The sequence below is a fragment of the Paramormyrops kingsleyae genome, chromosome 2 (genome assembly GCF_048594095.1).
Source record: "Paramormyrops kingsleyae isolate MSU_618 chromosome 2, PKINGS_0.4, whole genome shotgun sequence".
NCBI lineage: Eukaryota > Metazoa > Chordata > Actinopteri > Osteoglossiformes > Mormyridae > Paramormyrops > Paramormyrops kingsleyae.
The window spans coordinates 28,317,327-28,343,050 of NC_132798.1; the positions used below are offsets into that span (position 1 = coordinate 28,317,327).

General features: G+C 39.3%; 1 protein-coding gene across 13 annotated transcripts in view; it reads right to left on the reverse strand.

Moving 5' to 3' along the window:
* mef2cb (myocyte enhancer factor 2cb) overlaps positions 1–25,724 on the reverse strand; it is a 57,825-nt gene that overhangs the window by 3,764 nt on the left and 28,337 nt on the right. For 5 of the 13 annotated variants that reach the window (XM_023834784.2, XM_023834782.2, XM_023834786.2 and 2 more), the window contains 8 exons: positions 22,905–23,108; positions 13,550–13,693; positions 13,323–13,460; positions 10,884–11,073; positions 9,819–9,866; positions 2,809–2,981; positions 1,651–1,780; positions 873–1,008 (listed from right to left, as the gene is read on the reverse strand). In XM_023834784.2, coding sequence (XP_023690552.1) covers positions 873–1,008; positions 1,651–1,780; positions 2,809–2,981; positions 9,819–9,866; positions 10,884–11,073; positions 13,323–13,460; positions 13,550–13,693; positions 22,905–23,108 — 1,163 coding nt within the window. The remainder of the gene's footprint in view (positions 1–872; positions 1,009–1,650; positions 1,781–2,808; positions 2,982–9,818; positions 9,867–10,883; positions 11,074–13,322; positions 13,461–13,549; positions 13,694–22,904; positions 23,109–25,724) is intronic. The other 8 variants (XM_072708880.1, XM_023834785.2, XM_072708882.1 and 5 more) reach the window with 5 other exon arrangements.

Below are 25,724 nucleotides of genomic sequence, written 5' to 3' on the forward strand. Positions count from 1 at the left end.
ATAATAGCCCATACGATGCCTGACACTGAATTATGTAGGTAGATGTTTTCCCCAATAAGTTGGCACCAGTGGTCACTGGCTAAAAAGAACAGGAAAATTCATATTGAAATTATGAGGATTTGTGAGGGGAGATACAAATAATCTCTACAGACTGATATGAAACATATAAAAATATGCATTTAAACTCCCTCAAAAATTACCATGTTTATACAGTCAATTTCTCTACTTAATCATTTGCACAGTGTTGCCAGTGAGGACAGCATGGCTTGAGTGGAGATGTCGGCCAGTATTTTGAGCTGAAATGTCTACGATGAACCACGTGCTTCATGTAAGACTTTTGTAAATGTTACTGTTTGTAATGCATGAACATTGTTGCAAAAAAGAGCAAAGCACTGATTAAAAGCATCAACAGAATCTCACATGCGTAATAACCTGTGGGCTCTTCCTTCTCCAGTGATATTTGACATCTTTGAAAGTGTCACTCACTGTGATGAAGAGAACATGCACTGAGTGCTGCTGAAACACTGCATGTGTTGGTGTGTTAGCGGGACCCTTAGCCTGCACTCACCCCAGCTGGCTTAGCGCAGAGTGCTGCATATTCTGCAGGTGTTGGTGTGTGAGCGGGACCCTTAGCCTGCACTCACCCCAGCTGGCTTAGCGCAGAGTGCTGCATATTCTGCAGGTGTTGGTGTGTGAGCGGGACCCTTAGCCTGCACTCACCCCAGCTGGCTTAGCGCAGAGTGCTGCATATTCTGCAGGTGTTGGTGTGTGAGCGGGACCCTTAGCCTGCACTCACCCCAGCTGGCTTAGCGCAGAGTGCTGCATATTCTGCAGGTGTTGGTGTGTGAGCGGGACCCTTAGCCTGCACTCACCCCAGCTGGCTTAGCGCAGAGTGCTGCATATTCTGCAGGTGTTGCTGCTGCCATCCTGTCATGGAGCCCAGGTGCAGGGTGTTGGCACTGTTGAAGCCTGACAGCGACGACAAGTCTGCACTGCTGAGGGAGTATTCTAAACAGAAAAAGCAACATACTCTTCGTCATCCACCCATTATTAATCTCCTCCTCACTTCATAATTGTTTCACTGGTGATAATTTTTTCTTTCAGATGAATTGTGATTTCAGCATAACAGCTGCATGTTCCATTAGTTATTATAGTTGACAAACAACTTTTGAAGCTTAACTGTGCTTTGCAGTCGCACCGTAATTTAATAATTCAATAATAATTTAATAATTCAATAAGTGATACTTTACAAATGTACTTTTTAATTAATAGTATGTACTCCTTTATTAACAATCCATTAACTAACTCATAAATGATTACCCAAAATTGCTCGCTAAATAATTAGCATAAAACACTCACAGTGAATGACATGGCATTAATTGTCATTCAACACCTGGGACAATTATTTGATTTGAAAGGGATCTTATTGACAATCCCCTGCATTCTCGTCTTGTTGCCACTAAAAACATAGGCTAAATGATGTTTTTCAGATTATAACTACTTGCAACATAAACCAGACTTAAATAGGCATTTTTGATTCATTTATAGCTTTAGAGTACTCAGCTTACTGATAGAGCCAGACATTTTTCTGGCTACAGACAAGGTTGAGAATTTGTGCATTGTGTACTGATTATGAACTATTGTACCTACCAGTACCATACGTAGTGGATACTGCTGATGGGTAGCCTCCCATTCCTTGTCCTGGTAAAGTGGGTGTTGCTACGGATACCACAGGGGTAGCCAGTGATTGTGCTGACTGTGAGTTGTTTATTCTCTGGTTCTGTGATAATAAAAACAAGAACATGTATATCATAATTTCATTAAGTGTGCTATAATACTGTATATCTTCTCTTTCACATTTCCTAGAAAAATCAACCAGATATCTCAAATTAATCATTTCACATTCAGCTCCACTGTACTGCCAACCCTATCGTTTACAAAGCTTCTGAAGTCTTGCCGTCACTATAGTAACCCTTAAAGTATGGTCTCCTAGGTAACAGAATCAGCAGGAAGAACGCGGCCCCTTTGTTGTGGCAGTGAGTACACATACTGGAAATTTTGAGCAATACAAATCTTTTGTTTCAGTACCGTTATTCTGGCTTTGAATAAATTCTAAGCATTTAAGAAAACAATCTGACACAGAATCATATATTTAAAGTGGGATAAAATGCATGTGATAATCTTTAAAGGAAAATCAACGTTGAGACCGTCAAACTACACGTTTACTTCTAAGTGCCAGTAGGTGTCACCCTTGATTCTTAAAAAGTTCTCAATGTCATCCAGATGTGAATCGCATGCAGCAGATCAAGAGATGTTAATGTAGGCCTATTGTAGGGCTCTTAACAATCTGAACAGCCGAACAAAGAATGGTATTTTTGCCACCGTTTATTTTATTTCTTTATTCAAGGAGAGACCCACTTACCAACAGTAGATCAACATCCTCAGACTGGTGGCATAAAGAGGGGAGGGGGGGTCAATAAATTTGAATTAGTGTCATGGATGCCTTGTGGAGGGAAGTGAGTAGTTTTCAGAATCAGGTATTTCTAAAAACTGTACATAGGTGTAGTACATTATATGTAATGGCAGTAAGTCGCTGGTTATGTGTTATGTGGTGGGTTTCTGAAAACTATGTTATTGTATTACAGACAAACTCACAAATATAACTACAGCCACCGTTAGGCAACCAAACAAAAAAGATAACCTGTCCAGTGATCAGTTCCTGATTGGAGATCAGTGGATGGAAATTGGGAGGGAGGTTTATGGGAGGCTGCTGAAGGCTGTTGGAGTAGATGATGGAGTATGACTCACTATGGAGGGCATGGTGTTTTTGGAGCCTGGAGGGATCAGCACGCGTAGGTCAGGCTTGCGGTTGTTCATTCCCAGGTTCATGGGCGGGGGGGACTTGGTCTGCATGCTTTTGTTCATGTTCCCTGGAGAGACCAGCAGACCGGGGGAGTTGCGGTGGTTTCCATAACCATTGCCTGGAGGGGAAGAGGAGCACCCGCAGGTCACTTACTGGTGGAAAACTCTCACAGAAAGTCTAGTACTAGCAGGCTATATCTGTTCAGTGGGGAAAAGTGATAGTAATGCTAGCAAACAAACACTGTGGCCATGTTTAATGCTAGCGTTGCACCTCGTCATAGATAATCACGCAACCCCCATTACTTACGTTATTATCTGTAGCTACAATTAACTTATATTTTCCCACTGATCAAAAACATGGTGCAAGACTATTCTGACTATCTTTCCAATTTTCCCAGTATTCCAAAAATTATTAAATTAAAAATTATCTTAGTAGCAAATCTTAAGTTTCCAGTTACCCAGTAAAGTTTCTGAAACTGTAATTAAATTTTTTGCTTACTAAATACTCAAGATATTCCACATTGTAAAAGCATTTTATGGATGAAAAACTGTATAAGAGTTTGTTTTGTTTAGATTTAAAATATGTTAATTTAAAAAAGAACACATATAAAAACAAATACTATACATTGCACACAATATGTAACAATAACAACAACCATAGCTTAGAATTCTGACAGATGTCAAAAACCAGCAAAGCTTACTTGATAAGGCCTAATTTCTGCATTCAAATGCATCAAATTGAGAAAATTAACAATTAATAGAAAAATGATAAAAAAACTACTGCTCTTTCTCTGACTAAAAAAGCAAGCTACAGTGGTAATGTACATGTGCTGCGGTATGCTATGGTCTTCCAGATTGAGGTTGGGCCTCATATCTCATATGATATCTTTAGAAAAAGTCAAATGATCAGTCTCACAAGTTCCTCTTGTGGCTTTGAGGTCAAAAAGCAGTTTTCTTTTTTAAAGCCTGCTACAGACGTTTATATCTTTACAAGCCTCTTTTGGAAAACCTTTCAATGTACCAAAAGGGTCACACACTTGTTAAACTTACATACAATATATATGAACTTTATGCACACTTTATACACACACACACAAACACACATACTGTACATACATATAAAAAAAATATTTATACTATTGATTATCTGTCTGCCTTTTATCCACTATTTTACTGTGTGTGTGTGTGTGTGTATATATATATGTATATATATATATATATATATATATATACATATATATATACAGTATATATATATATATATATATATACAGACGCTCCTCTACTTGCGAACATTCAACTTACGAACTTTCAGACATACGAACGAAGAGGATTGTAAGTTCAAATTGTGTTCACTGGGCTCTCATGTTTTCCTGTCGGCAACATCAAATGTTTTTTTTCTGCGCACCAATTCTGGGTAGTAGGACTTCTGGCCGCTACTCCTGCCGCACAGCAGCGTAGCGTGCGTACTCCCAGCATCCTACTTCTTTGTACTTGCGTATACCCTTAAAATGATGTTGACTTACGAACATTTCAAATTATGAACGGCCGTTCGGAATGGAACTCATTCGTAAGTAGAGGAGCGTCTGTATATAAACATAATAATCATAGCATTACTCATCCTTCAAAGAAAGCCTGCAAAAGAATTATACAGAAAGGGGTAAGGACTATTGTAACAATGAAAACAGAAAAAGGGAATCAAAAGTATTTATAATGACTTTTCTACTGCACCATCAATACACCCCGGTTCTCTAGATGAGTAAGCATATGCCACCCATCTACCAACAGCAGGTGGGTGATTTAGTCTAATAGCTATGATATAGCTGACCTGCTGGTTAACCAGGTTACACTGCTTTGAAATGATTTCAATATATTTTATTTTTCCTTTCATAAAAATAGTTAAAGTCACATCTTCCAAATCCAGAAAGCAAGCTGTGTAAACGATAAATCAAAGAGTTCTCAACCATGGTTGGACGAGCCAACCATTCTTAAAGCAATATCAAGCACATGTAAGTAATTACTGGTATTAAGGCAACAAAGACCATGCATGAAATCAAGACACAAACTCCCTGTCTTGTTGACTCTCAACCAACTTGATCTCAGTGAAAAGCAGAGAAGCGCTGTATTTCTTCAGCAATGAAAAGAAGAGACTGCACATTTTCATTTCTTTTGCATAAGTAACACTTAAATTTTCCTTGAGCAGAATGCAAAGTGCCATAATGCCTTTCCCACTTAAAAGAGGGGCGAGAATTATATGTTAGACATATATGAATGTCCTAATCATATACCGCCAGAGAATGAGTCACAGATGTCTCCAAATTCACTGGAGATCTTTGTAAAATTTTAAGGCATGGTTTTGTTTTTAAAATGAAAGTCTTGAAGGCACAATTTGTTCTATCAAAAGAACATATGGCACAGCTGGCAGCAAATGAAGTGGTACTTCATAATGGAGAAAAACATATATGTGAGCGAGTCTTTTGTGCTGAAGCATTTCCTGGCGACACCGAATTGACTGGCTCAGTCATGACAAGCTTGTGCAGCTGCAGCAGAAGCTCTTAAAGACAAAGAAGAATTATTATTGTTTTGAAGATTTCATAGATGAATGAAAAAAGGGAGTTTGGTGGGTTTTTTTTAAATGATAATTGGCCTCCAATTCTTGCATCTCTGTCAAATTTGTATACTGTATATTTGTTTATCAGAACTCCAGCAGGGGGCACTATAGTAATCTGTGTGAGAACTGTAGCGGCCTATGCAACTTTATACATTAACAAAGTTACATAGGAACGAAGATACACACCACTTTATAAATGGCATAATGCATAAACAGTGCTGCAGTTTTATTACTCAACTGGGTCAAATAGATATAAATATACTAAAACACATCTCTCTCCCTATATTATATATATTTATTTACACACGCACACACACACACACACACACACACACACACACAGAGCACGGTATGTTACAAGAACTGCTACAAGAAGGTTTGTAATCCTGCCCATAGGATTTTTAACTTATTATTAAAAGGACCCTTTCACTTACATAATATGTAATACATTTGGTACTTGATTTATTGATCGTGCCAGTACATGAAGTTAGAGAACTTTCTGGTTTCCACATTTGGCAGTTACCAATAGCGGGAGAAAAGGATGTTAGTTCTACCAGTTGCAAAACAGCTATGGAAACTGAAATTATTGGAAATTTTAAAAAGCAATGAAACATAAAAAGAATTGTAAAAATACATATGAAACCATTCTTATTTATATGCATCCTAACTTTAAATTATTCTCAGAATTTCCAAATAAAACATACTTTTGACAGCAAGAATATCTGCATATTCTAACAGCATACATTCTTAATTGAATGGTAAAATCTGTCAGACAATTCATCTCAGTCAGACAATGTGACTAAGGTTGGACACATAGGATTCATAAACAAGATCACCTACAAAGGCATTTCTGAGATCATCAACATTTTCTTCAGCCCAGACCTAACCAAAGTCAGATCCTACTCAAAGAAACAAGTTTCATTTACTCATCCTGGCAGTTATTATCACAATCACTTAGAATCTGCAAATCTAAATAAATTTTTGTCATGAGTCAGTAAAGACTTTTATTTTCCTTTTTGTGAAGTTGTTGGATATAATGTCTTATATAGATTAGATGTGTTTTGTATTTTGAATTGAGACCGTCAAAGCTGACGGTTCTCGAAGATGTGGCCATGACAATATATGGTACAATAGATAGTGTTTGATTAGGTGGCTATTTCTCACACATCTTCATTATAGCACAATATATATCACAGACAGTCCTACTCACTATATCTGGGGAAATGGAGAAAAACTATCAGGTAGTTTGACATGACATGGCTATTCCATTATAAATATGACATACAGTTTACATGCTCAGTTTTAAATAACTTCTTTCACTGGTCAGCTGGTAACTTAAGTTATGTGATTAGTGTTAGGATAATATAAGTTTATAAAACAACTGTAATTGATTAATCTGCTCTTTGCTGACTAGTTCAAGCAGCAGGCAGTGGTTTCCTAAATTAACCGGTGTGCCATGCAGCCCAGGATGTTAGGAAATCACTGGCAGATGCAGAAATATACAAGAACAGAGGGAGATACGCCGAAACCACCGGCAATAATTATTTGCCACCAATCCAAAAGAAAACCTGCCACGGTATTTTTAGAGCCACTCATAGCTTTTAGCCCAGTATTAATATATGGCTGCAGGACACTTTAGTGGCAAGAGCTGACCTTGGCCATGCTTACAGTATCAATCCTGATGGGATCACTCAGGGGGGGGGGGGGGCTGCTAGAGTTTGGGCAGGAAACAGCCGAGGCCTGTTTCTCATGCTGTCTGTGCAGCCCATATGACTTATTTTTCAATGGGTGAATTTCCCTTTACACAATGCCGCCATAATGTAACTGCAAAGCATCAAGCATGATACCTTGGTGAGCTTAACATGGTGATTATTTATCTCAGTGATAACAGAATTATTCCTACAGCAGTTCAATTAGGAAAGTATTAGGCAGCAATAGAAGAAGGACAATTTGAGATAAATTACCAAAAAAAAAACTATCAGCTAGCAGAATAATTAACACAAGCTGAAAGCAACAGCAATCATTGCTGCTGGCTGACTCTGACAGTGCCACTTAGTGACAATGTATTTCACTAAGGAAATTCAAAACAGCCATTCAAAACACACACATATATATATATATATATATATATATATATGTATATATATATATATATATATATATATTTCATTCCCAGCTGTAAGGATGGTCTCAGCTTGTTCTTGATAATTCAGCATATTTCACAGAAATTTCGCAGAAAAAGATAACTTACATTACCAATGCTCCCCATTCAGATAATTGTAGATAGATGCAAAACTAAATAATCAGTGTGGAATACAGCAAAATCAAAAGAAAGGCTCCTTGCCACAGATATTCAAAACTCATAACAACTGATTGTCCTTAGGATGCTTATGGATTTTCAGGCATCACTCTGTAAGCTAACAAGAGTAAAAGCAAAGATACAGTAGTAGTCAGTGAAAACTGTGTTTGGTTTTCAGTACTGTAGTCTGAAAGAAAGAGTTAAATAAAATCCCTAAAAATATCATGAGTCTGATATATTGATTAGAAATGTAAAACCTAGTGCAAAATAAATCAGATTAGCATGAACTCGACCTCTTGAGTCCTAAGTGTTCAGCTCGGGACTCATATTAAAATGTTAGTGGCCTGAAAACTGTTATACAACTGTCATGTGGAACGGATCTACTGGACAACAATTTAGCTAATATGATCCACCTGATAAAAATATATGTTATTTGGATGTGACTATACTGTGCTGACCTTCACTTGTCTAACATGTCTGGATTCTAGAGTCACACCGTTCCAGAAATATAGCTGAACCTTCCTTCAGTATCAAACTGCCATCATGTGTCATATAGCAGACAATCAGCATTAAACGCCACGGCTCCACACCTCAGAGTGTCTGAGAGCTCAGCATGCCTGGACCCAAAATAAACTAGCCCAAAGGTCCAGTGAGTCATCACTGAAATAAATCTACGGAATATACATATCCAGGAATGAAAATGAAGCAACAGCAAATGAAGTGTCCAGTTTCAGAAAGAAATAAAAGTACACTATGCCTCACAAAAGTCTTGCCTATCTCACAACTCTACATACATTTCTAAATCTGGATATTTATACATCTGATAAATTCTTTAGGTATGGCACACTATAAGTGGTAGCTATTCACAAACAGTCATAATTTTAAATCATAATTTCAACAGCATTTAAAAAAAGAAATTTAAAATACATACAGATGAAGAATAATACAAATTACCAGAAATTATTTGAAATATAACTAAATGTACAGTTATAATTAAAATGTCACTATAAATTTCTGATTAGAGCAGAACAGGATAAATCTGACAACTGTCACATTAAGTACTGAAATGCTTAGTTAAGGCAAAGACTCAATCCCAGAAAGAATAGGTAAATTCATTAGATCATTTGTTTGAATAATTATGAATGGCTCGAATGGAATTTTCAAGGTTCTACAGTACATGACTATATCCTTGTTTTGTTTTGATGGTGCAGGGTGCATAGGGGTACCACTGTTTCCCACCCCGGTTAGACAAAGACTACATTTAATGTGTGCTACACAGCATGTTAGTGGCCAAACACAACCCACAACAAATGTAAATTACGCCCAAAACAGAAATATAGACTCAGACAGCAGGATCCGCTGCTGACCCCTGGCATCCGTCCTCGGCTTCTGACTAAAGAAGGAGTCGTGATCTTAAGTTATTCACTCTTTCAAATAATTGTAGTCTGACAATTATTCGATCAGCCAGATGAGAGAAAAAGCAGGAGCCCCCTCCTTGTTAACTAACAAGATAAGGTTATGATTATGGTAGCTGAATTAGTGAGTCAGGAGAGAATATCGTCAATGAATTAGCAATTAAAATCAAAATTACGGCGGTAAAAGGAACTCAACATTAGTGATTCGAGTTATATGAAACAACATAAAAATTATAGTTAAACGCAGTTAATAATTAAGTAATAATTATAAATTAGCATTATACATTATAAAGCTGTTGCCATCCCAAATGCCAGAGACTGGAAACTTGTACGTCTCACACAACTATAGAAGGAAAACCACGGATACTGCTGAATTCCTACGCCTGAGACTTTTTCATAATTTAAATAGAATTTGTTTTCTTTTACTAGCCATCTGAATTCTTCAGCTATTCAGCAGGATATCCGAGCGCGGCGATCACGATATATTTCCGCTGTGGAATTCCTTATGCCACTAAAACAACATGTGACGTGTCTGTTCTGCAGTTTTTTTCCCCCTTCCTGCATATATAAATGAAGTGGGTTAGCATATGCATTAAAACACACATTTATAAAAATGATAAATCATTCATACCAGCACTGGTGCCTGCACCAGCTGTGAGGTCTGCACCCATAAGGCCACCTAGGAATAAAGAGAAAAACAAAGAAAAAGATCTTGAGGGATTTTCCTCCTCCCTTGGTTTTTTCATCACAAGTATAGTTTCAACCCCCTCCAGTACAATCCCCCATGTTACGACAAGCCTAACCTAATCATATTAATAAGTCTTCTGTCACTCAATAATATTCTGATGAGTGAGAAAGATAGGAAATCTACTACTGGGTAGATTTAGTTCAGCAAGTTGACAACATAGTCTATGAAAAATTAGATATTTTTAAAGTCAGTCTCTGTGGTTTGTATATTGCTTGTTTGGCCAAAGATCATATTTAATTTTGCCCCTGTAATACCAAGCAAGTTGCATTTGTAAGCCAAAGATAATCAAAGAGCACTCAACTCACCAGAAGGAAACTACAGCATTTAGACAATAAAAACATTTTAGTAACACTAAAATAATATACATATTCTGTAAAGCAAATATTCTATGAAGAAAAAAAGAACTCCAACGGAGACATACAGTAAAAGTGCTTGTTTGTGGTAAAGGATTGTGAAGGATCACTGTTGAAAATATTTTTAAAGTGGGGTGTGACGTATTGGTGAAAACTTGATCTAATTTTTATAGAGAAGGATAAGATAAAGATGCTGTATTGTCATTGTACGAGTACAATGAGATTTCGTTTGGAGCGCGCCAGCAGATACACAGTAAAAAATTACAATAAAATCTAAAGAATAAAATATGTACACACACACACACATATACACACATTCACAGTGAATAAGGTGTTGGTAAATTAGTGCAATATAATCATACTCATGAATGGTTATGATTTTGTATAAAGTGCAGTGCATGAGCAATTTCGCAGAGGTAGTTTTAAAACCTGAAGTTGTGGGCAAACAGAGATCAGTGTCGTATAGGTGACGGCGGTTTTGTGGACCCGGCAAGGAGGAGTGTCTTGCAGGGAGAGTCATTGTAACACCCAGTTGAGCTAGCTGACTTACAGTATGTTTGTTGCGACATGCTCAGAGCAGCAGCAGTAGCGTTACCTGTGCTTCCTGCACTGGGTGGCCGGTGCGTGACTCCCGGTGACATGCTATTCCGTTGCAGTGAGTGGTGGGTCAAGGGCAGGAGGTTGTGGTTGCCGAGCGAGCCACCTTGATGGCTGTAGATCAGGCTGTTGGGGTTACTCACTGGAATGGAGACCGGCATTTCGTAGTTTGAAGGGGGGACAGTCTGCTGGAGGAGGTATAGGAAGGGAGAAAAACATAAAGAAATGCAGCAATAGATCAAATTAACCCATTCAATGAGGTTTAACCTATAAGCGGCCTCAAGAAATATTGCATATACAATGGTGTTGGTGATGTGATAGCCAGTGCACTTTTCTTAATATCTCAAGGTCAGTAACAGCAGCAAAAGCTGAACCCCAACAAATGTCCAGGTACAGTCACTCCATGTTCTGCCACGAGCTTCATCGCCTTCATTTCATAACTTTAGCACAAATTTTAAACGGCAGCACTGTCAGTAAGGCGTCAGCTTGATGCTGTGGTCAGGGCCCTTCGGCAGACAGAGAGACAGGGCTTCAGAATGTATTTGTGCATGCCACTCCTAAAATGGACTGTAGGTACTGCCGCAAGAAATTCCACTCTAAAAGGAGCCTTGTTCTTCCAGTGGGCACTAACCACTTATGAATGCTTTTTCTTCCTACATAAATCTTAAATTAGCTATACCATGTCTGTGTCCATGTTTACTCTTGGGCGGTGGGATGATGCTCAAGAAAGTAAATGTCTGAAACCAGGTATGATGTCCGAGAAGAGCCGACTGACCCGGTCTTTAATAGCCCTGTGTTCAAACGAAGCTAGTTTTCATTTATTGGCCACTCTCACACTGGCTTAAAACAGGAACACAATAGAGGTTGTCCTTAATCAGTGTTATCCTTGGAAAGGACAGGTAGCCCTGTAATCGCTGCCATGTGTTCTACAGTCATGAAAATATCCATTTAAGAACACCCAGCAGAAAGATCCGACCCCTCTTTAATATCTAAAAAGCAGTAGTCTATTATTTTTCTTTAGCAGAGCAAATATTGTTTCTAAGTGTACCAGCCATAGGTCTGTGTGTTATGGCTTAACATACCCCTATATATATATATTTTTTTTTTTTTGTTACATTTTTTTTGTTACATCCCTTGTCTTTGTTTGAGAAGCTATCTACCAGTCACAGTTGTGCAGCAGCTCTCTTTAATTGCTGCCTGGCAAGTGCTTCCTTTTTTAATAACATCTTACATGTTGGTTGTCTGCAGCCCCCTTCCTCCCGCTTGCTACTCTCTGCTTTGTGGTTGAGCGGGAAGAGAGAACAGGAGATGGCCGTACCACGCCTCTGGGTGTATGGCTGCGTGGGTGTTGGGCTGATTTTGACGGTGCCATCCTTCCTGTTTGTGCTGATCCTCTCCATCCTCAAAATCTGCTGGCCCTGTACTTGGTAACCACGGTGACCACACTCTGAACTGCCACTTGTATGTGCACAGTCACTGTAACCGCTGCCATTTTCCCCCAGACCCCACCCCTCTCTTCCTGAGTCTCTCCTTCTCATTATCAAACCTACAATCCATCCTCTGGGTGTTATTTTCCTTTTTTTGAATACAGATTTTTTTTCTTCTTAGTTGACCTGTATACAGATAACAATGATTTCTGAAGTTTTTACACAATTATGTGTAAAAGAGCACAGAAGCATTTCCTATAAACTGCCATTTTTCTGTATGGTTCACTCATGTGCTGTAAAAAAGTAAGTAAGTAAGGGGTTGACACAACTCAATTTCTATCGCGATTTTGTTAAAATGAGCTATAATTAAGATTCAAATTAAGCAGATGGTCACAGTGACTAGATGGATGGAGAATGGAATGATGCGTGTCTGTTCTTTTTTTCATATCGGTGAGCTGAGCACGGAGGCCGTGTGCAAGCGCATGCAGGCGTGATTTCTTGTGCGATGTGCTGGCATTAGACATAGCTGGTTAGAAGCTCGTGTCGTTAAGGTAGCTGTTAAGAAAATGAGATGAAAGGGCAAGACACAGTTTAGAGGTGGATGGCAATCGTGGAACACCTCCTTCCTTGGGGTAAAATAAGAGAAATCTCTTCCACAGAAAATTGAGTTTTAACCCCGTCAGTATGGCTGATGTCATCGTTATCAGTGTGACAAGGATTTAAGATTTTTTTTCGGCTTATATTTGCAATATCATGCTGCTTTTTCACTTTATGAATTATGCGGTCTTCGTAATTTTATATCAGCAACAAATTTAATTAAATTCAATCCAAATAATTCTCATCCTGATTTCGGGACAATGGTATGTTGAACTAGTCGTCCTTTTTTGTAAGTGGGAAAATATCATTGGGATTCCAAGTTAATTTGCAAGCTGATGGGTCCACACCAAAAGGGTTAAAAAGGTTACTGTAGCGACTAAAGCAGCCAACTGCCATGACTTACAGGTACTTACAGGTATTTTATGAGTCTTGATCATATTATCAAACTCTTCATTAATCTGTTTGTATTTCTCCTCAGTGCGTGGGGTGAGAGCGAAAGAGGAGTCGAGCTCTGGGCTTTCACAACCTTTGTTTTCCTTCTTGCTCAACGCCTGTCAGGTTCCCCCCGGACAATTTCAGAAAAGAAAAACGAGACAGAGAGAAGAGGGAGAGGTGTGAGACGGGGCTCAGGCATACTTACACACAGTCTCTGCCTGCTGATCATCAGATCAATGTCTTCATTAATTTTCCTGTACTTGTCCTCGGACTCAGGGCTGTGGCCCAGAGAGTCGTCTGCATCGGGATCGGGACTGTCGCAGCCATTTAAGCCCTTTTTTCTCAAGGTCTGTGGACAAAGTAATCGCATGCAGCTGAGGCGTATGTCTTATGGCAGGGACACGTCACAAACTTTATCCTTTAAAACGTGCTCCGAAAAGCCAGCCGAAAATCAACAAATTTACGCACATTATATCAGCCTGGCAACTCCCCAATTGAAACATTGCGTATTGCGATAAAACATTTAATGGTGATATGTATATGAATAAAGATGAGATGGTTGGCTGTATGGAGCCCATGTCATGGAAAGAAAATGAGCAATTTCCCATTCAGCCACCTGATGGCCACCTTCTAGTAGAAATCCTCCTCTGTAGGCTGGGGAGGCATCGGGATATACAGTTAGTGTGTGTGTGTATATATATATATATAAGAACTATTAGACTATGACAATCAGTTACAAAACATGGGTGGATATATATCCATCCATATAATATATAATATATGTTTTAACCCGTTCTGAAACGCAATTCAGCAGGCTCCTAAGTTATTTTCTCATCTGTGTATGGACATAGACTACTCAAATTGACTTTGCGTGGCAGACACAGACTATGTCCCATCAAAGCTCGCTCTTTCAGATCCAGTGGTTTTAATAAAAGAAGATTAGTGGAAGGGAATAATAAAAGGCCTACTAACTGTCTACTCAGTGATTGCCTCTAAGAAAGCTATCTGCTTTCATCAGATGACAGTAATTAAATTTACTTTGAGGCAGCTAAAATTTGATATGAAATGAATGAGAGAATGCAGTCAGGTTAGTCTCACGCTGTTGTCATCTTCTCATTTGCGTAACATTCTCACATTAATAATTGTGATAAATGCAAGTGGTTTTCACCTGCTTTTTTTATTTGCGGCAACTTAAACATTTTATCTTCTGTAAAATTATGCTTTATACATTATATACACATTTTTTGGAAGGGTTTTAGGAAGCAAATCATTTATTTTTGTCATTTGCTCTTTTAGCCATGGATGGAGAAAGGGTAGAAAAGCATTTCAGCTTTTCGGAAAAACACAGTTAACAATCTCACACCCCGCACCTCCCCACAAAAAACGCTAAACAAGCAACCAAACATGGCCGGGAGACTGGCGCTTTTGAACTCCGTATTGGTGATTTAGAAACAGTGCAAGAGAAGCGATTTCTATGGTAAAGTCATCATAACTGCCAAATAATAGTGTTCCTCGGAGATGGCAACCTTTCAAAAAGCTCTCCGGAAGGTTCTGATAGTAGGTGGTAGCGCCTTGGCAAGGAGCTGAGAGTGGCTGGAGTTGAAATCTTCACGGGAAGCGTCGCGTTGGAAAGTGCGAGGCTTCGAGTGATGGGAAGGCATGCGGCTTAGCTTGACTTTCCGCTGGGCCTCAGCACTTTACGACCCAGCATGGGGCCACATCGCTAGCCGGCGGCAATTCCACTCATTCAAGACATCCGCACCTGTCAGTGTGCCTGCACCTGTCGTCTGCCCCGCCGCCAGGGACAAGGGGGCCGGAGGCAGCCGGTCGCGTGACTCGGCTTCTGGGGATAGCCATAGATGGCCCTCTCGCTCAATGTACAGCCCGGGCCTGGCCCCTCCCCACCCTGTGTGTGCTGCCATCTGCGACACACTGACTACCCGCACCACCTCTTCACCTTCAGTCAGAAGCTGCTCTCTCACGTCCTCCGATGTCGAGGCTCGAAGGCAAGAGCGGCGACACGGACGAGAAAAAAAATACCAATCAAACCCTCAACAAAGTTAAATGCGTAATAAAATGATACTGAATAGAGGTCAGGAAAATGAAAACTTATGAGAAAGCATCTAATTTCACAAATGATTTTATAAAATGCATTTTGACCTAGGAATGAGCATTCAACTTGTTCATCTTAAAATAGCTAACAACAGGAAAGCAGGAAGTTGAACATGCTATGCTGTCATGCTAATTGCATGGGTGACTAAAAGATCCAGAAGTCCAAATGTTATTGACAAAGAGCAGTCAGCTCGGGAAAGAAGAGGACTGGATGTCTCAAAGGTGCTTTGTGGAAAGAGGAGGGAAAAGAGACGGAGGGAGAAAAAAAACAGCCTCGACTCATTCACCCTCTGCCTAGCCCCTTCTGAGGCTTGCTCCTAATTAAACTACTTCTTCATCATTTTCCCTCCTGGCTTGGCTTGTCAGAGTACTTCTCTGTGCCAAGAAGAATGTAGACACAGCGTCCTACATACCCTCATCATCTGTAACCTTCAGCTGAAGATTTGTAGTAGGGAGTGTGCATTACTGGCAGGTTGCAAGGGGTTCAGTGGGGACAGCTGACACCAACCCCATGAATTTCGTGCCATCAGCTCACTCGGCACTATGCCACCGGCTCACGGAGCCCTCTGCAGCTCCCCTAAAGAGCCCCCACAGTGGAACAGTCCAGATGTCAGCATGCCAGGGTCAGCATACATTTGCAGGACCCTTGCCTTTCACAATAAAAGGATTTAAAAACAAACTATTATATAATGTTACCAACATACCTAAGAACTTATTCAGTTCATAGGTTTCTCTGAAAAAAAGCACCTGAAAACGTGGCCCAGAGTGAAAGGTATGTCAACAGCAAGATGCTGCTATGACAGTATCTGAGACCAGTCAAGGGTCTTCAGAGCTCTCAATGCAGCAGTGAACATCAGAGAGATCAGGGTTGGCTTTGCTTATTGGTAGCAGATGGGAGGCTGATAAGGGAAGGCCACCAGTTTATTGAGCGCGATTTGAACAAGCCAGACCCAACTGAGAGGCATGCTGTGAGATGCCAGTGAAGATCTGCGATACGGGTGTGCAGTTGTGTTATCACCATGTGAGAGACACTGAACTGCTTCCAGTGGTCTGATCAACTGCAGCTCAGACTGCCATGGCTGGGCATCAAACTGCTGCCTTAGTGACTTTTCTGTAATTTGCTCCTTTGAAGCTCCCACATACTATAATCAAGAATCAAAGGCACAGACATTTGATGTAACAACCCAGAGTAAAGTGCCCATGTATTTGGTAATAATGCACTTAAGTATGTAATTACAGCTGTCTGAAGATCACATAGGTTGAGCTAAACAAGGAAAAAGAAAGCCGTGGATATTCAGTATAAGGTGGATCTGCTAAATATGTGTCATCCCACACAAAGAAATAGCCGTTTTTTTAACCATGCATGAAATGAACATATTATGAGATATTTCAATACAAAAACATTGCTATGAGCAACCAGCCAAGGGAATTTTGTGGTATGGTATTAAAGCCGTGAGACAACTGCTACCAACGTTCTGATATGGATTTTCTTTGGATGGAAGTACAGCATTCTTAGCATAGCCGTGTAAGGCCAGCATAGCGGTATAGCTAATCAGGTTAGAGACCTCTGCCTGTGTTGGGATATTCGTGGGATTTTCCTCTGGCTGCTAGTTGTATCACTGTTAGCCAACGAGCTCGGCCCTTAGCCTGCTTCAGAAGCACTGGATGCAGACTGACCCTCTGCTCTGATCCCAAAACTCACTCATGCCTGTATAAACTTGTGTGTCTGTATCTTTCATGGAGAGGAAGTTGGGATGCATGACGCAATAGCCCCATGGGGATGAATAAAAGTACTGCATACAAAAGTATTGTTATTTATATTTACAGACAGAAGGAACATTATAATGGATTTCGTTAAGGTCCCCCTCACAATAAGTAAGATACCATTTTACAAGTTTTAAATAAGGTGAAAAAAATAAGTTGTGCTATCTGTCTTTGTTTTATGCATTCGGTCACACATTCCCTGCAGTGAATGTTCCATCTTTTTATTTAGTAATATTTCTTTCCAGCTTTATATATTTCTTTGTGGTTTTATCCATAATCCTAATGACCAGAAGGGGATTGAGGCCCAACTGCTAAACAAAACAGATGAGTATCCATTCCAGGCCCCCCTTCATTTCCTTCCTCTCCTCACACCGATCAGCTGGACACCCAACAAGCATACAAACATATCAATAAATCTGTTTTTAATGTTTCCCTTTTTCACTTGAAGGAGAAATTTTTGCGCAAGTAAGCAACAGTTAAATGTTTTATCCATGCGATCAGATGTTTACTGGCGACCGGCAGCATGGAAGGCCAGCCTCGTTCCTTTGCCAGCTCCAGGCAGTTCATCACTGGCTCAGAAGGAGCAGAATGAGCTGAGCACGGTTACTCATGACTGGTGTTCCACTCCTATTCTTCTCCTTTTTCTTGGCACAACTTCGAGCCAAGAACTATTTTTAGCTCTGCCGGTTTCTATTTTTAGACAACTAGCAGTTTTAAGGCATTTATTAGGAAAGAATGCCAAATACACAAAGGGAGGTGGGGCCCAAGCCCCTAACACACCCACTGAGGCATTTCATCTGCTGTTAATGTGAAAAGAATGGAAAAAAAGAGAAACGTAATTTCATAAATAATCCAGCTCACTGGCACACAGTTTAAAGTTGTGCTTCATCAGAAACTCTGGACTATGTAGAGAAAAGAAAGAAAAAAACATAAATGTGAATGAGAAAATAACGATGCAAGATTTTACAAGGATGGATACATTGTACATTAATAACGTGGCAATTTTCCTTCCAAGTAACAACATTTGTGCTCTTTTACTTTACGCATTTATGATCTTTGGCAACGTAATGTGTGAGCATAGCCTGTACAGTAGGATCAGACTGACTTGCAATAATTAAGCGCAGGATCTCCCTCAGGCCTGCTCTGAGCCAACAGCCCTAGAGAAAAATCTACTATTACCACAGACACGGTTACTCCACATGTACTGCAAAACAAAGAGAGTACACCTCAGGATGTACAGTCTATAGCGGTTAAATTCCCTATATTAATGAATAACATTTTTTTCTGTCCCTTAAAATTGCTATTAAATTAGTAATGTTACAATTTCAGAAAAAGGAGATAACCAACTTGCTTGAATTCAACTATTAAGAAATAAAAACGGGCAAAAGCCTGAATTCCTCGTCTATTTTGTCTATTCATAAATTTGAAAATGAAACACCTATTTCACCAATTTTTAAATTAATTTTAGCCACAAGAATGGAATCATCCATTTCTCCTTGCACGTTTCAGCATGGATCCAATCGCTGAAGCGTACACATCCGTCATAGCATTTCACAACCTCATTAACCAAGCAGATCGTCATTTACAGTGCAAACTTTGAAAAAAATTAACAACTTCTACCCTCCTACCCAAATTTCCTTTCTACCCCTCATTCAGATGTTCCCAGTTGGAGACAAGAAAGGAGGCTGCCTCGTCCTGTTGCTATTTAAGATTAAAGGGAGAATATTGCGATTAAGCTAATCAGGGCAAATGGGATTGCAGGGTTTCTTTCAGTACACTGCACTGGGGGCTGCATCCATGTGAGCCACAGAACTGCCACCTGCACACCATGCCCAAATCTTATCTAATGATGCCACTGCACATGGGTAACTTCCCTGCCCAAGAGTCGCTTGGAATACCATGCTACACAGCACACAGTCTACACACAAAACAAGCACATATATTGTTGTGAATTACGACTTCATCAAATGTAAAAATTCACTTCTGCTATTACACTGATTGATAGGTCTAATGATTAACACATATATATGTAAATCCATCAATTTTCTGCAACCACTTATCTTGTTCAGGGTTGCAGGGATCTACGGACACAAGGCCAGGAAGCACCAGCCCATCACAGAGCACCAGCCCATCACAGGGCACCAGCCCATCACAGAGCACCAGCCCATCACAGAGCACCAGCCCATCACAGGGCACACTCACACACCTTTCACTCATACATGCATACCTACAGGCAAATTGGTAACTCCAATTAACCTCCGCATGTTTTTAGACTGTGGGGGGAAAGCAGAGCACCTGGAGGAAACCCCACGACGACAGAGGGAGAGCATGCAAGATCCACACACCAGGAGCCATGGCAGAGACTCAGATCCTGGTCCCAGAGGTGCCAGGCAATAGTGCTAACCGCTGCGCATATACAGGGGTGCTGGGGGTGGTTAGGATGGTTTCAAAAGCCCCTGAGTAACAGGAGGTCTAAAAAAATTTGGAACATAGTTGGATTTTTCTGGGCTGGGGGCCCAATATGATATGGGGTCCAAAATCTCTAGTGGTGCCCCCGCACATATAGTAAAATATAAAACCATATAAGAAATAAATATCTTAAATCTTATCTATTCTGCATAAGAATAGAAAGGCAAAAATACACGGTCGAGACATTCTGGAGCAGTTACACTCTCTCATTGTGTCACTAATGCAATTCACGTGTTGAGGAAATACAGCACCTAGCGCTGAATAAAGAACAATTTACGGACTTGTTTCTTCTTTATCTTTAGCCAAAATTACCCAATAAGACAAGTCTGTCAGCCACAGACATGCATTACAATGGGACCAGGAAAAAAAAAAAGCGATTTTATAAAGATTCAAAAATGTATTGAATTTCGAGATTTAGCTTTAATTATCTGAACCTCTTGTCTCAGGTCTGCTGCTACAGTGTAGGATGTTTTTAATGAGAGTCTCGGGGAAGCTGAATGCTGGAGTGCTTCTATGGAGAGGACCAATCTTGACATTCAAAAACAAAACAAGCAGAATGCCTACTTCATGTGCATATCGCAGTTGCATGCGCTCACTAAGGTCATGTCAATATACATATAATTAGAACGTGGACTTCCTAGTAGATTAGCAAGCTAAGGTGCTCATTCCAAACAGATCCCAATAGCCAGGAGTGGCACAAGGAACATTATTATCTCCCTGAAACCAGAGGTACTTTGGTGGTTCTCAACTTGCGACTGCATAAGTACCTCCTGAGGATGTGTCAGGCGCCTGCATGGTGCCTATGCCCTGTGGTGAGAAATGCCATATCCTCACAGGGAGAAATGTAGCCAGAAATGCCCTATCACAGTTTGTTGCACACCGAATGCTGGGTGTGTCCTTCTGTTTGTTTTAAGCAGATTCCTTAAAGGGGAATTCAACCAGCATTTGGTAATTCAGTGGGTTGGTCTTTGTGTTTATTGTGGTAGCTATAACATCACTCAAATTCTATTTGAGAAAACATGTGCATCCATATGGATCAACTCTTTGTAGAGATTACCCTGCTTATACATCATAAGATTCATGCTAAGATGAATATTAGAAACTGAAAATGCGGGTCCCTAAATGTGAATAAAAAAATATAACAATGATGATTTAAAACGGCAAACTGACAGATGCAGTGCATGCCGTTGGTGACATCGGAAAAAGACTTTGTAGATATTTTTTGTGCAAGAAATCGAATAATGACCAATTCCCTATAATACGAATGAAAAAGAATATATGTGCAAATTTAGTAACAATTTTTCAGGATTCCTATTCTGCTATTGTAATTCACCTGTGGATACATGTAACGAATGAGCTTACCAGACAGATACGAGATAAAGACTAACTCCAACCCAACCCAGATTTCTGAAGGATCAGCATTCTGAGACAGATCTGGAGAAGAAAACCGTCTCTAGCCCTCCATAAACAATCCAGAGAGCCTCAGCAGCCATCATGTGTCACTCTGCCGACAATGCTAATTATCAACCAAAGACATGCTAATTGCATAGAGCTTTACTGCTAATGCAGCGGGGCACTTCCCCAGCTGCCCACGCACCGCACAGCGCGGCCTGCCCCTCCTTCACTCACTGTGCCTCCATCAGTCTTCTAGATAAACTGGGCAGTGTTACCGACACTGTGAAAGACAGGAAGCAGTACAGCTCCTGAACACACAACGGGTCAGCTTTTTCTGAGGTGTGGTTGAAACCATTGGCTTGGTGATTCAGCACAACTCAGCACCTGGAGATGTGATACGTAAGTGTGACAGATTGATGAGATTTAAACATTCTTTCAAAATGGATGCTCGGGAGTATGGTGCTGCTGTAATCAAGTCAGAAAGCAAGAGGTTTTTTCATAAACCACATCGAAAACAAAGAGTAGCGCATGTTCAGGCGGCTAACAATTTTGTTCCCCTTATAGTTAATTAGATACAGTATATTTCACTAGGGCAAAAAAGTGTCAATGAGCCCTGCTTGAGGAGCAAGAAAGTATGAAATCGTTTGCTTACGTGTCATTTTTCATAACTATTAAACACTCGACCCCTGACTATAATTTAGTTTTTCCACATTGATGTTTCTAGGAAAGGTGAAGCCTTTCCAGCTAATATGAAGCGCTGCTATTTATGGACACGCACCAAATAAAAAATATTTTAAAAATGACTGAAAAATTAGAACCACTGTTCCTCTTTCACAAGCAATCTATGTCTGTGTGTATATATAGGAGTCACCACATACAGTAATTTGTCGCCCAGTCATTTCTCCTCCATGCACATAAACAGTAACCCATATATAGAAATGTGCTGGTGTCATGAGACAAACGATCCCTCCACCAGTTGCTGACAAGTAGTACAGAGACGGACAAGATATATATTTTAAAAACCGTAAACCATGAAGCCTGCAACCCAGACCAGGAGAAGAAGTTGAAAAGATAGATGTTAAACCATCAAAACTTTGTAGACATTTTGGAATTATTGATTCTAATAAATGCAATATATTAACACTTATGAATAAACATATGTACATGATAGAGGATCTTCTAATACGATGCCAATTTTTCACCCTTTAGGCAGTAAGTATTTTTTGCATTAGCAAAATGATATTTAAAAATTACTCTTACACGGCTTTTACATAATCTGCTCTCTGATTTTTCGTAGTGTCAGATGTTTAAAAAAAGACTTTCCACTTAAGTGTCCTTGACCCTTTGAGAAGTTAAGCCCCTCAGCAGACCACCTCGCATTACAGGACACCCCCGTCTGTCAAAGCCTGTTGCATAACAGGGTCATCTGACACTTAAGGATCCTGCCGGATATTTGCTTCACCTGCCACTGTCATTTAACATCCCATGAACCCTGCTTATTCGCGAGTCCATGAAATGAACCACTTGACATACAATTAAAAGAAAGCATTGCATATCTCCATGTGTCATAGGAACAAATAAGGACAACACAAAGTGATCACAGTCAAAAATGTGAAAAGTCTTACACCATTCTTACTGAGTGATTTCATAGTTTACTTGCAGACATTGTAACCAAAGTCTTCCATGTTTGCTTAAGACATTCACCAGCAAACCAACTTCTGTTGCTTTTGGAGTATTTAGAAAATATTTATTAAGTAAAAATGTGTTCTGTATTTGAGTACTAACATTCTGTAGACATGATGGTTTAAAGATGACCTTACCTCAACGATGTCTGAGTTTGTTCGACTCTCGTGTGGCTCATTGTACTCAGTGTATTTCAGTAGCACTTTGTCCATGTCAGTGCTGGCATACTGGAACAGTTTGTTAGTGCTGTTGAAGATGATAAGGGCGATCTCACAGTCACATAAGACACTCAGCTCATAGGCCTTCTTCATCAGTCCAAACTTCCTTTTTGTAAACGTCACCTGAAAAAGATGGAGGACACAACACTATTTTGTAAAAATACTTCATATCATAAAATTGCAAACAAAAATATTTCAAACATACAGTAGTATTCCTGTTTGTATTACATCCATGCACTAATTTAAACATCTATCTTTAGGTTTGTTATTTATTTTTGTTTTATATTTTTTATATATATTTGTAATCTATTTGTTCATGCGTTAAATATAAGTTTGTGATTTAGGTCAAATATTTCCTCCCAAAGAATATTAAGAAGTTTGCAGTGGGAAATCTGATGTGATATACTTGTAATTACTAGTATTGGTATTATTGGAAGTATCGATTCTTAATAAATAACATAAGGTAACATAAGATAACATATGGTATGCTCTATTGATCCCAGGGGAGCAATTCTTTCATTTATAGTGTTACCACATTTTTTTAATGTATTCAAAAATTAAATTAGAAACCTCCAGTGTCTAAAAAATAAACAGGGGCTTCCATACAAACTTGTAACAATTCATGCATTATGGGGACACTTGTCTTATCCCACAGAAACTGTACAGCCCATCAATATACCCTAGGAGCTGAATATTTTCCATAAAATAGCATTTTGCATTTCAAGTTAGAAAAGCACATCCGTTTCAAATGTGACACCTCAGTCTTGGCATACCAAGAGGTAACAAACTCACTGAAGACAGAATTGTCTGCATAAAATTCATCATAAGAGAAGATCGACCAGCTTATCAATAGAAACCCAGAGGCAAATCCATATCAATGAGCTGAAAGAGCACAAATATATCTCTGATGATCACTGTACTTAACTCCAAAATTTGCATAGAAGATCAAAGTAAAATATCTAGTGAGCACTGGTCAATACCAAACTTAAACCTTGGTCAAATTCACTGCAGTACATACAATTGTAAATTGCAGCACGAAACAAATTCCTTCACCTGCTGTCTATTGCTACAGTATTATGTCAGTCATGGGAAAAATAAATATAATAATAACTAACGGTTCTTTTCATGTTTGAAAACTAACAGCAAAATACAGCAATAACTAATATATGGATAGTGTTATATAAACCTTGTTTATGGTTCGGTAAAGATATATTAATACTCTCATATACTGAAACACTTTGTTTTCTGAATTTCTACATCACTTTTCTTTCTAACAAGTCATAATGCCTTGAACTAGGGTCTACTTTTGTTACAGTATGCTGTATATGCAAACAAAAAATATACGGACAATATGATTATTTCAAAAATAAAGAAAAAAAAAAGTCAATTATTTTTGGTGGAGCAATAAGCAAGAGAACCAGAAGGTTGGCAGGTCTGCTGCCTTGTCTAAGAGTATAGTGAAAATGTAAGGCCGCACATGAGGTGATGAAGTACTTTATCACTTTATGTAAGCAAATAAACAGCACCCTGCATAGAACACTAACGCTACAGCTTCCTTTTATTCTTTACCCCTTTTTTTATAAGCTGTTCTTGCAGTTCTAATTCTACAGCCTCCCTTGCTGGCCTGGTTTCCCTTTGAAGCTCAGGTAGTCATGCAGGGAGAAATGCCACTTTCCAGCCCAAGAAGTCAGTGGACTGCTCAGATACTCACTGAAAGAGAACCTTCAAAAACTGTGTCCATGTAGTCTCACTCCTCACACAGGGAAAAGCATAAAATGCACACAGAGTAACGCCAAATGACTAACATACATGTGCGCACGAAGATGTATACTTGCACATAGAAACATGCACAAACAAGCATATGCATCACAGAAAGACAAACGTGTTTACACACAAACATGAACATGTACACAAATATGAATGCATGCATGCATGCAAACATGTAAAAATACACAAATCTGCATGTGTGCAAACACGCAAGTACATATGCACAAATCTGCATGAATGCATACATGTAAGCATGTACATATACACAAATCTGCATGCATGCACAAGCACAGACATTTAGCATAAACATGTAGACGCAAGCATACCTAGAAACAAAACATAGACATGCAAATGGCTAAAAAAACCAAAGCAGAAACATATTTTTTCTCTTTGTCTCTTGCCATTTAATACAGGAAAGATCTGATACATAGAACCACACTCACAGTAGATATAGACCTAAACAAATAAATCACATTCAATATGCTGTCAAAATACGTAAAAAAGCCAAAATAACAACACAAAAGCAGGGCACAAAGTCAGATAACAAGACTTTTTCGTACTCACACAGCAGTGATTGCCAACAGAAACAACAGAAATACCTCTCGCACCCTGTCATACACACCGATCTACATAAATAACATATGCACATCTATTGGTTTCTGATTTAGAAGATAATGTGACACTGACACATATGGCTGTATTTTATGTTATATACGACTATCTTTTTACAAAGAATGTTCATATATAATGATAAATAAAAACAAAGCAATGGAACACAGTATTACGGATCTGACCATTTCTGATTCAGTACTTATAAGCTTTACAAATACAAAGTCCAACAAAATAAATTCATTTTACTGTTTCCCTCAGAAGAACTTCAACACTGCATTTGACTTATCAGGTTATGGCATTCAGGCTTCACACTTGTTTCAACCACCGAGAGAATCATGAAGATCTAGAGGGCAGTTAAGT